The sequence below is a fragment of the Cavia porcellus genome, unplaced genomic scaffold, assembly GCF_034190915.1.
Source record: "Cavia porcellus strain 051 isolate PalLab524CR breed Dunkin Hartley unplaced genomic scaffold, mCavPor4.1 scaffold_10, whole genome shotgun sequence".
NCBI lineage: Eukaryota > Metazoa > Chordata > Mammalia > Rodentia > Caviidae > Cavia > Cavia porcellus.
Genome location: NW_026947493.1, coordinates 38,033,796 through 38,047,254, shown reverse-complemented (window position 1 = coordinate 38,047,254; position 13,459 = coordinate 38,033,796). Strand labels below are relative to the sequence as shown.

Sequence of the window (13,459 nt, the reverse complement as noted above, 5' to 3'; positions counted from 1 at the left end):
ACTTCATTGAAAGATTTGTCCAAGGGGCTGGGGATTTAGCTCAGCGGCATAAGTGCCTGCTTTGCAAGCAGGCAGTTGTGAGTTCGATCCCCGGTACCGATAAAAAGGAAAAGGAAAAAGACCAAAAAAAAAAAAAAAAAAAGAAAGAAAGATTTGTCCAAAACATGCTGCCATTTCATCAGTTCACTCACACAAGCACACACAAACACATAGGTATATTTGTGTTTTTGGCCTCTGTCTTGCCTATACTCTGGAACCGATTTTTTTTTCCAATCGGTACCAGGGATTGAACTCATGACTGCCTGCTTGCAAGGCAGGTACTTATGCCGCTGAGCTAAATCCCAGCCCCTGGAATCGATTTTTATAAACTTTTACACATTATAAGCAAGTGTTTGTCTCCTTTTTACTTTTTTTGGTGGTATTGAGAATCAAATCCAAGTGTGCTCTAGTGCTAAACTATATTTCCTATGCTTCTCATTTTTAAAAATTTGAGAAAGTGTTTAAATGGCCTAAGTAGGACTTGAACTTGTGATTCTCCTGCCTCAGGCTACCTTGGTACTGAGATCACAACTGTGCATCACCTTGCTTGGCTTTGTTTATTTATGTTTTTGCAACAGGGTCTCAGTGAGTTTGGTCTTGAACTTGCAGTGATCCTCCTGTCTCAGCCTCCCAAGTGTCACTATGCCTGGTTTGGCTTTTAGTTTTTATCGTGATCTCCACACACTTGAAAAGTAATACACCCCATAATCCCAGCACTCAAGAAAGGGAAGCAAGAGGGTACCTCGTTCAAGGCCAGGGCACAGCAAAACCAAACCAAATCAAAATGTATGAAAAAAGACCAGGGAAATTACACTGCTAGAAGGGAATATAAAAGTGTTTTCATAGATACATATATTGAGAAAACATGCTGCTGTCAGGGGGGCTTTACAGAACAAATTGGTGGGGTTTTTTTGTTGTTGTTGTTGAAGTCACTACATATTGTACTTCAGTTAGTTCTTAGTTTTATATGTAAAATTAACATTACAATTTCTTTTTCTTTTTGGTTTGAGAGGGTCTCAGGCTACATAGCCCAGACTGGATTTAACTCAAGGTGATCCTCCTGCCTCAACTTCCCAAGTGCTAGGATTACAGGCATGCAACATCATGCTCAGATCTGTTGTTATTTTTAGTGCTTTCCAGGAGTGAAAACACAAGGCCAACAAGAGAGTGATGATCTCCATTTTTGGGTGCTGAAGGAGTGAACAGGTATTTCTCATTTAATGACTGTTCAGACTTGCAACTGAAGTACACTGTTTAGATTTAAAACCAGTCTTTTTGTTGTTGTTGGTATAGTGCTGTATGTTTTTAGAGCTTCAATGTATTTTTTGTACACACTTTATACAGAACTATAATTTTGCTGATTGTACTGTATAATATAGTATTGTAGTTTTATGTTATAAATTACAGTATTACATGTAATCGTTATGCAAATAAAAGCAAAGCTATCAAGCTGGTGTTTCCTTAGAGCATTTCTTTGTTATAAATGTTGTAATGCACCTACTAGATATAACTCATTTAGCAAGAAGTGCCTATAGTTAAGAGAGGCTTCAGTGCCGGGTGTGGTGGTACATGACTAGTTTTAGGCCTGCTTGAGCTACACAGTGAGTTCAAGGCCAGCCTAACAAACTACATAGAAAGACTATCCCCCTCAAAGCCCAAAAAAATTACAACACTAAGAATGACTTCAACAAGAAACATGGATGACAGGCATGTTGATATACACCTATAATCCCAGCACTCTGGGAAGTTTAGGTAGGAAGATCAAAAGTTTGAGCCCAGCCTGGGTTATTTAGTACTCAGTAAGACTATCTCAAAATGAAAAATGGCTGGAGATGCAGCTCAGTGCCAAGGTGCTAGGTTAAGTCCCCAGCACTCCCACAAACCAAAGAAATATATACTAGTTTCATAACTCTGAATTAGAATACAAACATTATTTTAAAAACATGTTACTAGAGAGGCTGAGGCAGGAAGATCACAAGTTTAAGGCCAGGCTAAGCAACTTTGTGAGATCTGTCTCAAACTCAAAATTAAAAAAGGCTGGGGATGTAGTTCAGTGGCAATGTACCTGCCTAAGATGTGAGAGGCTCTGGTTTCAAAGCTCAGTACTGGAGGAATACATCACACTTCAGAAAAGAAGCCAGTTTTTAAAAAAGAGTAGAGCTAGGTATGTTAGTATATGCCTGCCTGTAATGCCAGCATTCAGGAGGCTGAGGTGGGAGGATCACCATGAGTTTGAGCTTAGCCTGGGTTCCATAGTGAACTCAAGGCCACCCTGAAAGACACAGTGACATTCTATCTCAAAAAATAAATAAACAAACCAATTTTTAAAATTTGTTTTGAAACACAGTCTCATTATATAACTCAAGCTGGCCTAGAATTTGCTAAGGAGCCCAGACTAGCCTCAAACTCTCTGTGATCCTCCTGCCTAAGCCATCTGAGTACTGAGATTACAGGCGTGTGTCTCCATGCCAGGCTAAGAAACCAATTTTGAATTTAAATTTAAATGTGGCAAATGGAGCCAAGTATGGTGGCACATGTCTGTAATTCCAGCACTCTAGGACAGTGAGGCAGGAGGATCACAAATTCAGGTCCAGCCAGGGCAATTCAGAGACTTAGTAAGAGCCTATGGCAAAAAAAAAGAAGAAAGGAGTGGGGGGAACACTTGGAATATCTCTCAGTGTGAAGCCCTGGATTCAAAACTAGTGTGGGGGATGCAAGGGGAGAGACAAATGGTGGGAAAATAGAACTCTAAATTTGTTGGAATAAATCTAATTTATCAGTTTGCTCCTAAGGTTTCAGATGCTAGGAATATTTAATTGGTTTTGGAGAACTTTTGATGTTATACATTATTCTTTTTTATAACTGTGTTTAAAATGTTAAGCTGAATGTATACCTTTCAGGAGTACAAATTCTTTATTAGTCATCTGATCACCATTCTTCAAACAAAAGCATTTAAGTATCAAAATTTAATGTAAATATTTTGAAGCTAAGAGGGTTTTTGCATACTTGTGCAGTTCTTTTTCTTGGCGCTGCAGTTCTGATGATAGCAAAACATTTTCTTTTTTCAGAGAATGGCACTCGGTTTCCAATACATTCCATTCCTTTCTCAACTTTTCTAGTTCACCTAAAACAATTCCAAAACATGTCTGTCAATATAGGAACATAATTCCACACTAAAAAGATGAAAGAAAATATTTCAGAGAACATGACTCTTTCGTCCCATAAAGATGTGTAGATTTTTTTACATGGTGAATGATTTCTCGTACTTTGTATCAAGGAAGTTCTATCATCTTGAACATGAGCAGTATTTTTTTATACAAATAACTTTTAATAGTACTAAACTGCAGTTGCATAAAACTGGAAAAAAAATTGTCATTGATTACATAGCTTATACAGGTGAAGAATACAAGGGTTGATAAAAATACTTTTAACAGTGTATTTAAATTAAAAAGGTGGCAGATACAGCACATGTCTAGCAAGTGCAAGGTTGTGAGTTTGATTCCCAGTACCAAAAATAAATAAATAAAATATTTATTACAGTAAAAGACACGTTATTAAACCTCTTCAAAATATGCCTTCCTTACTTCAAACACATTTGTCCCAGTGTTCTTTCCACTTCCTGAGGTAGCTCCAAGAAGTCCTCTTTCAGGTCTTTATGAAGTGTGATTGAAAATACAGTGAGTGCTGCTGCTAAGTGCCACTCAATGGCAAGGAAGGTTGGTAAAAACATTACAGCATGTCCTCACCCATCTCATTCACTGGCGCTCTTCTACGCAGTCAAAATGGCCATAAAAGGTAAACATTTTAAATAAAGTCAGGACAGAGGCAGCCACAAGAGCAGAAGTAAAGACACAAAAGAAGTCTTCTAGAAATGCTCCACAAAGTGGCAAAAAGTGGGTGTGTTCAACATGAGGGGAAACAATGGCAATATATCTTCAACTGTAATACTTGTTTTTAAATTTTTTATTTATCTTTTTTGAGACAGGGTTTCACTATGCAGTTCAGGCTGGGCTTGAGCTCACTTTGTAGCCCAGGCTGGTCTCGAACTCACAACCATCATCCTGCCTCATCTTTCCGAGTGATAGGATTACAGACATGTGCCACCATGCCCAGCTAACTATAATACCTTTTAAAAATTGTTTCAGTATTTTTTGTGCTTTTTGATCACACTGTGTGTATTTCCATCTCTGCCCCCAACCCCTCGCTGCCCAGGTTTATTGTTGTTGTTGTTTTGACACAGGGTTTTACTTTGCAGTGCAGGTTAGCCTTGAACTCACTATATAGTTCAGGCTTGCCTTGAACGAGCAGTGATCCTCCTGCCTCAGCCTCTCGAGTGTTGGGCTTACAGGCGTGCACCACCCCATCCGGCTCTACCCCCAATTTAGAAGCAGTATTTAATATAACTGATTACTACCAATAAAGGAAAAAAACCTCTACTTTTTACAAGTTATAAACTTATTCAATAGTTAAGAGCTTTATGTAAAATATACTTACCCTGCAACCTTATTGTTTCCTCTCTCTGCTGGTCCTCACACTGTTGACATCGCAGCTGAAAACTGTTTTGCAGACCTGTGATTTCTCTCTCATACTCAGATGCTGCTTTCCTCCATCGGTCAAGCTCACCTCGCACCTTCTTAAGCTCCTCTTGCAAAGAAGCTATATCAGTGTCCCGCTCTGAGGCAGCCTTTGCTGCCGCTTGATGAAGGAGCAAAATTTCATCTCGGGCACTAAGCAATTCATCTCTTGTGCTTGTGATTTCATTGTCCTTCTCTTCCCGGAGGTTCTCAATGTCAATATGTAACCTCTGCAGTTGGGCTATAAAAGTATATTTACCCATCATTTTCTTATTTCATAAGGATTAAGAATAATAGCCCATTAAAGAACGTTGATACCACAGTCTAGCTGTCAGAGTTGTTGCTTTTTTTGGTTTGTTTGGTTTTTGTTTTTGAGACTGGCTTCTATTTTGCTCACTGCTCTATCACCCACAACTGGCAGTAAATAATTAACAATTATTGTCTACATTAATGAGCTGATGAAATTAGTGAATTTCATCTTTAATAAAGATGTATATTTTAAAAAGATGGTCTTCTACACTTATCCAAACTGGGAATAATTCATATAGTCATATTTGGCTCAGAAATAGCATACTAGTCTTGGTAACCACAATACCACAAGGAAATTATGGGTATAAAAAGTTAAAGAGATTAAAATAATTAAGAGGATTTAGGAGCAGGAGGAAGTTGTTTCACAAACAAACATTAAAGAAGGTATCAGATCTTTTAAGTTTGTAGAAAGGAAAGAGAACAGATTGAAAATCTGAAAAAGTATAATGGCTAGATATAAGGTGAAGAGTTTTATTGATAAAATCCTTTTCTTTTCCGTTCCAGTTTTTTGTTTGTTTGTTTGTTTGTTTTTTTGAGAGAGGATCTCACTGTATAGTTCAGGCTGGCCATGAATGCATGGCAAACCTCCCCAGCGCTGAGATCACAGGTTATGTGCCACCACCTCCAACTACTGATAAAAATCTTGAACTCCACATGTTGACACTAGGGGGCACTCAATGAAGACTAGGCAAGACACTTTAGGACAAAACACAGCACCATTACACAGTCTTTAGAGAAAATTGCCCATACACAATAAAGGATGGAAATGTAGACATGAATAAGGACTATATACATTAATGGACAACACAATTGAGGTATTATAAGAGTTTAAAGAATTTGCAATTTAAAAACATATACAACTTACCCCATAAATTCAAAATGAACCATAATAAAACTGAAATTTAAAAAAAGAAAATCAAAATATTGTGTGTATTCATATTTTGAGTAGGGTCCTGCTATGTAGCGTAGGCTAGCCTTGAATTTGAGGCAGTCTTTTGGCCTAAGGCTTTTGCATGATGACATTACAGTCAAGCAAGACTTCAAGCTAAAATTTTAAAATAACAATGGTTTAGTCAGACTTGGTGGAGCATGCCTATAATCCTAGCACTCAGGAGGTTGAGGCAGGAGAACTGTAGTGAATTCAAGACCAGCCTGGGTTACACTGTGTGTTCAAGATCAGTGTGAACTTCATAGTGAGACCCTATCAAAAAAACCAAACCAGGAAGCCAGGCGCGGTAGCGCATGCCTTATAATCCCAGAGGCAGGAAAACTCTTGCAAATTTGAGACCAGCCTGGGATACAAAGTGAGCTCAAGGCCAGCCTGAACTGCATAGTGAAGTCTCAAAAAGACAGAAGACAAAACAAAACAAAACAAAACAAAACACCCAAACCAGGGCCAGGGATATAACTCAGCAGCATGGCACTTGCCCGGCAAGTGTGGGATCATGAGTTCAATTCCTAGCACCAAAAACAAAATACCAAATCAGACCAAAAAAAAATTGGTTCTTCTTGGATAATGAAGGCAAATTAATTTCACTTTAGGAATTTTATGACATAGGAAAGAAAGATCTCTCCTGGGGTATCTCACAGAAGACACAGAATTTCACAGTATGAATAGCTTAATCTTTTTTTTTTGGTGCCAGGGATCGAACTCACAACCTTGTGTTTGCCAAGCAGGCACTTACGCTGCTGAGCTAAATCCCTGGCCCTAATAGCTTAATCTTGAAGTAAACATCTGGCAGAGAAAGGACTTTCTGGTGATTTCTGTAATGACCTTGTGATAACCCAGAGAGCAAAACAGTGAGCATGGAGAGTAGCCATTATCAATGAAAACACTGTACAGACCATATTCTACTCCATGTGGTATATAGTTTTCAGTGCAACGCAAGTATGTTTTGAATATTAGATATGATATCAACAAGCTCAAAGTGTGGAGGCACAGAGTAGCTCAAGCAGATTTCCCATCCAAAATCTTTCCTTTTAGTCAGGCATAGTGTAATCCCAGCACTCAAGAGGCTGAGGTGGGAAGATTGCGGCAAATTCCAGGTAAGCCTGGGCTACATAGTGAGTTCAAGGACAGCCTGCACTACCAAGCAAGATTTTGTCCCCTCACCCTTCCCCTAAAAAAAGAGAAACAAAAGAAAAGAACCCAAAAAATTAAAAAATAAAATTGAAAAATGGAAAAAAAAGTTTTCATTTTAGTAACCCAAGACATAACCCAGATAGCATCCATCTTACCAAATCCAAATCTTCATCTCTGCTCTTTCTACTCCTAATATCTAATAATGGACTACTAAGAAATCTATCCTTGTGTTCTTTAAAGGAAAAAGACCTTAGGTTAGGTCAGAGAAGAACCATGACAACTGGGGAACCTTTGTACTCTTTTTTTCTTTTCCTTTTGAATTAATAAAAACCAAAAATAACAATCTCAAATAGTGTTGGAATGTTCCATACCTTGAAGAACCTGTATTTGTTTAGCAGACTCCTCAACTTGATTTCTGTAGGCTTTTCTTTCTTCTTCCAAAAGAGCTAAAGTAAAAACACAGTATATCTAATTTTGTGAGTTAACAAAAGTACTCAGCTGAAAATGTCTAAGAAATTATGTCCTAAAGCTTAACAAAAGAAATAAAAGTTAGGCAATAAATATTATCAGTATTAGTAGTTAGACAAGATTTTAGGAAAAAAATATTTTAGGAACACAAAATAGTAGTAAGCAATAAATCTATTTACCTGAGCAACAGTTTGTATTTTTTCACCAAGATAATATACCCTAATCTTCACATGAGAGGCACACTTGATAAATGTCAGTCACTATTTTGATTATTTGTTTTTGTCTTTTGGAGACAGGGTCTCCCTGTGTAATTCAGGCTACCCTTAGCTCATTTTTTAGCCCAGGCTAGTCTTGAATTTATAGTGATTCTTCTGCCTCAACCTTCTGAGTGCTGAGATTATATGTGCATGCCGCCATACCCGGTCCAGTCATTATTTTGAGCTTAGTTTTTTGTTGTTTTGTCTTTTGTTTAGTCAGGGTTTTGCTAGGCAGTTCAGGCTGGCCTTGAACTCACTTTGTAGCCCAGGGTGGCCTTAAACTCCTAGTGATCATTTTTCCTTAGCCTCTTGAGTGCTGAGATTATTATAGTCATGCTCGGTGGAATGCCAATACTTAAACAATTCTTTGGTAGTGCTGGGAAATGAACCCAAGGCCTTGTGCATGACATCTGGGTTACATTTCATTCTTCAATTTTTCAAGATACCATTCAAGAAGCAGTAAAGGAAGGAAGTAGTAACAAGAAGTTCCAAGGATTTTTCCTAGGTTACAAATTTTCTGCTGGTCAGGAAAGCCATCTTAGAGAACATGAGAATGACTCTGTAGGTCATTCACTTTCTCATTGTAAGACTGGCCAACACAGTAATGAATGTCGAATAGGTAATTACTGTGAATGATAAGGAAGGCTCATGGAACAGCACAGACTTTACTAGCTTATGACACTATAGATAACTAAGCTACTAACAAAGAAGATTCTACACCTTAACTGTTACAGTTCCTCTAAGTCCTTACTGAATTTTAAAATATTGCAGGGATTATAACTTTTACTTATTTTGTACTGAGTAGACAATACTAAGTGTAACTAAAACTTAAAAGAAATCTATATTTGCTTTTTCTTTATTCCTGTAGTTTGAGCGTCTCGAATCTGAAAATCTGAAATGCTTTGAAATCTAAGACTTTTTTGAACACTGATAAAATGCTAACAACTTTTCAGACTTCGGAACACTCTGAATTTTTGGATTAGGGTTGCTCAACTGACATATATTCTAAAATCTGAAACATTTCAGAATTCAGGTAAAGGACATTTAACCTATACTTAATGCTTTTTTTTTTTTTTTTTTTTTTTTTGGTACCAGGGACTGAACTCATGATCTTGTACTTTAGGGCAACTATACTGCCCCTCATTTTATTGATCTAAAAAGTAAGTTTAGAGAGATTAAGTCAATGTCTCAAGATCACATATTTAGTATATAAAGGCTGGATACAGAACAAAGTACAACATCTTGCAACTCCAAGTTTGGGGCTATCTCACTATACCACATTGCCCTATGCATCCCCTAACAAACCAAAGTAATCTTGGATCTCACCTTGGAGTTCAAAGCATTTTTGTTTACTTGTTCTAGCTAGCTCCTGGGCTTCAATCAATTCCTTGCGAAGATGCTGAATTTCTTGTTTTGCCTCAATTTCTGACTGTGCACCCTGTGAGTCATCTGACAAAAATATGTTTATTTTAAAAGCAAGAGTTAGTATCACACTATAATCTCTACAATTAAAGACAGACAATTTTTCAAGTTTCAACATGCAAAGTTAAAAACATAGTATATTTGAGTTAAATAAAACTTAGAGGCATATTGTAATAAGCATTTTTAGTCATTTTACCTGAAGAAAGAACAAAAATATAAAAACAACACCAATATACGTATATGTGTATAATTCATGGTACTAGCACTACAAAATATGTATTTATTAAATTATATATTGCCTTTATGTAGAGCTTATGTAAAACTTGAAATTCAATGAGATAGGTATAATATTATTCATCAAACTTTTCAAAATTTTGATGCCAGAGAAGCAGAGCCAAGTATAACTTTTCACAATACAGTTACAGTAGATCATACATGTATTTCCACACTTATAGACATTTCATATTTTCCCTGTTAAAATTTTTGACTCTAAGCTCATGTATATTCTAGCCAAACAATAATTTCCCTCTTTAGAAGCTTTTTGGTCAGGGTAGGGAATGTAGGCAGAGATTTTTTTCAGTGGCAGAGACACTGTTATATCAGCTATGAACTTTCATTGACAGCTCTATTAACACTATTTATTGGTATGTGAAAAGACCTCATTTCTGGATTTGTTGTCATGTAGCGCAATGCCCTTATGCTAGGAGTATTTAGGAGAGAAATGACATGATGGTTATATTTTCAAGTGGTTTGACAAAAATATTATGTAAAAATCCTTCAGTAGATATTTTCCTAATTCTACAGTGAAGTTTTTTCATCCTTAGCACTATTGAATTATCTTTTGTTGTAGAGCCTGTCCTATACCTTACAAAATGGTCAGTAATTTCCATGATTTTTACTTACTAGATGCCAGGAGACCTCTCTCAGACATAACAAACAAGATGACTCCACAGGACTAAGTGCTTCCTGGGGGTAAAAAGTACCATTTGAAGACAACTGCTCTATGTTAATCACTTGACAGCTATGAAAAGACCCTACCTATAGGCTAGAAATTGTGGATATACTTCCTATGCATTCTAAAAATGATCAAATAAATATATTTTAGTTCCCTCACTGTTGAAGAAGAGTTATATATAAGGGAATAAAGAAAATGGAATAGAGTATACATTTTAACAGATTTGAATATACAGAAAAACACAGCTGTAAATATTGTGTAAGACTATGTATATATACATACATATACATATGGGTATAAACATCCATCCATTCATTCCTTGCTTCTTTGTTTCTTCTCCATCCCTGCCTTTCTCACCCCAGCCTCTCTGCTTTTTAAAGTGCTAGGAATCAAACCCAAGGCTTTGTGCATACTACCACTGACCTGTACCTTCTGTTCCGCACATCTACTTAGTCTGTCTACTGAGTGGAATTAGAAGCAATGACACCCCAGGAGCAATAAGAACACTGAACAGATTTTGGTTAATACCTGCCATTTTTTGAGGGGGTAAGTCATTTTTTGAGACAGGGTCTCACTATGCAGTTGAGGTTGGCCTTGAGCTCACTTTGTAGCACAGGCTGGTTTCACTTGCAATGATTTTCCTGCCTCAGCTTCCAAGTGCTGGGATTACAGTCATGTGCCACCACACCCAGCTTCTACATGCCATTTTGGCGAGAACAAGCTAGAGTTCTTTAGAGAAACAGTTGACCTGGGCTAAAGCAGGAAAAATTAAGTGTATCTACATAAGTTTTATTATTTTTGGCAGTACTGGGGATTGAACTAAGAGCACTGAACATGCTACGCAAGTGATCCTCCACTGAACTACATCTCCCAGGTCCTTTAAAAATTTTACTGGAGACAACTTATCTAAATCCTCAGGCTATTCTGGAACCTGTGATATTCTACCCTCAGTTTCCCAAGTAGCTGGGATCACAGAGCTACAATTGTGCCACAATGCTAGCTCCAGGACAGCTTTTGTGCTGGTAAAAAAGGGCTCAAATGCCAGGCGTGGTAGTTCATGCCTGTAATCCCAGCACTCAAGAGGCTGAGGCAGGAGAATCGTTGAGAGTTTGAGACCAGTCTGGGCTACGAAGTGAGCTCAAGGCCAACCTGAACTGCATAGAGACACCCTGTCTTAAAAAGACAAAAAAGGTGGTGGTGGGGGAAGGGCCTCAAAGAATGTATTTGTCAGTGTTAATGGTCTCAATTTACCAGTCACAAGATACAAACTGGTAGAATGGATCAAGAAGCAAGGTCTAACAATACATACAAAAAATACATTTAATACAAAAAGAAATTCACAGATTAAAAGTCAAAGGATGGAAATAATATTCCATGCAACAGGAACCCAGAAAAAAGTAGGGGCAGCTATTTTATTTGCAGACAAAGTGAATTTCAAGCCACATCTGAAAGAGAGATAAAGAAGTTTACTTGTGAAGGGAACAATCCATGAGGAAGAGATAACAATCATAAATATATATGTAACAAATACCAGTGCACCCAACTATATAAAACAATTACTAATGCACAGGAAAAGTCAAACAAGCCCTAATACAACTGTATTGGGAGATCACAATACCCCACTGTCACAAAAAGACAGATCAACTAGAAAAAAATCAATAGTGACATTAGAACTGAATGAAACTTTTGAATAAATGGACTTGTTAGATGTCTACAGAGTATTCCACACCACATCAGAATACAAACTCTTCTCAGCTGCCATAGGACATTCTCCGAAACAGACCATAGACTAGCTTATACAACACAGTTAAGTAAATGTAAAGAAACTGACATTATCGCATGCATACTGTTAGATCATAGCGCAATAAAATTGGAAATCTACGACAACAGAAACCACAGGAACTTCATAAACACATGGAAATTAAATAGCACCTAATTAGGCCCTGAGTTCAATTTGCAGTTAACTCCCCCCACAAAATAAATAATAGCACTTCCTGAGCAACCAAGGGGTCACAGATGAAATTAAAGAAGAAATCAAACAGCACTTCCTGAGCAACCAATGGGTCACAGATGAAATTAAAGAAGAAATCAAACAGTAGCACTTCCTGAGCAACCAATGGGTCACAGATGAAATTAAAGAAGAAATCAAACAGTAGCACTTCCTGAGCTACCAATGGGTCACAGATGAAATTAAAGAAGAAATCAAACAGTTATTACAGTTGAATGATAATGCAATACAACAAAGTCAACACTCAAAAATCAATAGCCTTCCTGTACATGAATAACAAACTCAGTGAGAGAAATCAGGGAAACAATACCTTTTACAATAGTATACAAAAGAAAGAAAGACAGACACACAGACAGACTGACTGACCTAGGAACCAATCTAATGAAGATGGTAAAAGGCCTCTACATTGAAAACTACAGTACTCTGAAAAAGGAGACTGAAGAGGATATTAGAAAATAGAGAGACATTCTGTGCTCTTAGGTAGGGAAAATGGTCATAATTCCAAGACTATCACACAGATTCAATGAAATCCCAATCAAAATTCTAGTAGCATATCTCACAGAATTAGAAAAAAATGATCCTAAAATTCATCTGGAGCCAGAAGAAACCTAGACTAGCAAATGCAATCTTGGGCAACAAAAGCAAGACAGGGGATATCACAATCTCTGACTTAAATTATACTATAAAGCTACTGTGATTAAAAACAGTGTGGTACTGGCAAAAAAAAAACACAGACCTGAAGATCAGTGGAACAGATTAGAAGGTGCAAACAACCCCAGACACACTAAGCCACCTTATCCTTGACAAAGCTGCCAAACACAGTCACTGGAAGAAAGATAGCCTCTTTAATAAATAGTGCTGGAAACACTGACTGACACTACACACACTGAAGATTAAAACTGGACCCATATCTTTCACCATGTATTAAGCTAAAATCAGAATGGATCAAAGATCTTTATATTACTTTTATGTTTAATTTTTGGTACCAAGGATTGAACTCTTGACCTCGCACTTGCCAGGCAGACGCTTGTGCCACTGGGCTACACCCCTGGCCCAAGATCTGAATATTAAAACAGAAACTAAATCCACTGAAAGACAGAATTGTAAAACTCTTGAAGACACTGGAGTAGGCAAAGACTTTATAAATAAAACCCTGGCTGAACAGGAACTATCACAAAGAATCAAAAACACCCTACTGAAAAGCTCTTGTTCAGCAAGAGAAACCATCAACAGAGTGAAGAGACAACCCACAATGTGGGAGAAAACGTTTGCCAGCTGTTCCTCAGACAAAAAATTACTATCGAGAATACATAAAGAACTCCAAAAAATCAGACCTTCCAGATT

General features: G+C 37.4%; 1 protein-coding gene across 32 annotated transcripts in view; it reads right to left on the bottom strand.

Annotated features, from left to right (window-relative positions):
• Slmap (sarcolemma associated protein) overlaps nt 1–13,459 on the bottom strand; it is a 149,192-nt gene that overhangs the window by 14,425 nt on the left and 121,308 nt on the right. For 22 of the 32 annotated variants that reach the window (XM_063257342.1, XM_063257341.1, XM_063257345.1 and 19 more), the window contains 4 exons: nt 9,057–9,179; nt 7,377–7,451; nt 4,534–4,854; nt 3,046–3,163 (listed from right to left, as the gene is read on the bottom strand). In XM_063257342.1, coding sequence (XP_063113412.1) covers nt 3,046–3,163; nt 4,534–4,854; nt 7,377–7,451; nt 9,057–9,179 — 637 coding nt within the window. The remainder of the gene's footprint in view (nt 1–3,045; nt 3,164–4,533; nt 4,855–7,376; nt 7,452–9,056; nt 9,180–13,459) is intronic. The other 10 variants (XM_063257355.1, XM_063257353.1, XM_063257356.1 and 7 more) reach the window with 1 other exon arrangement.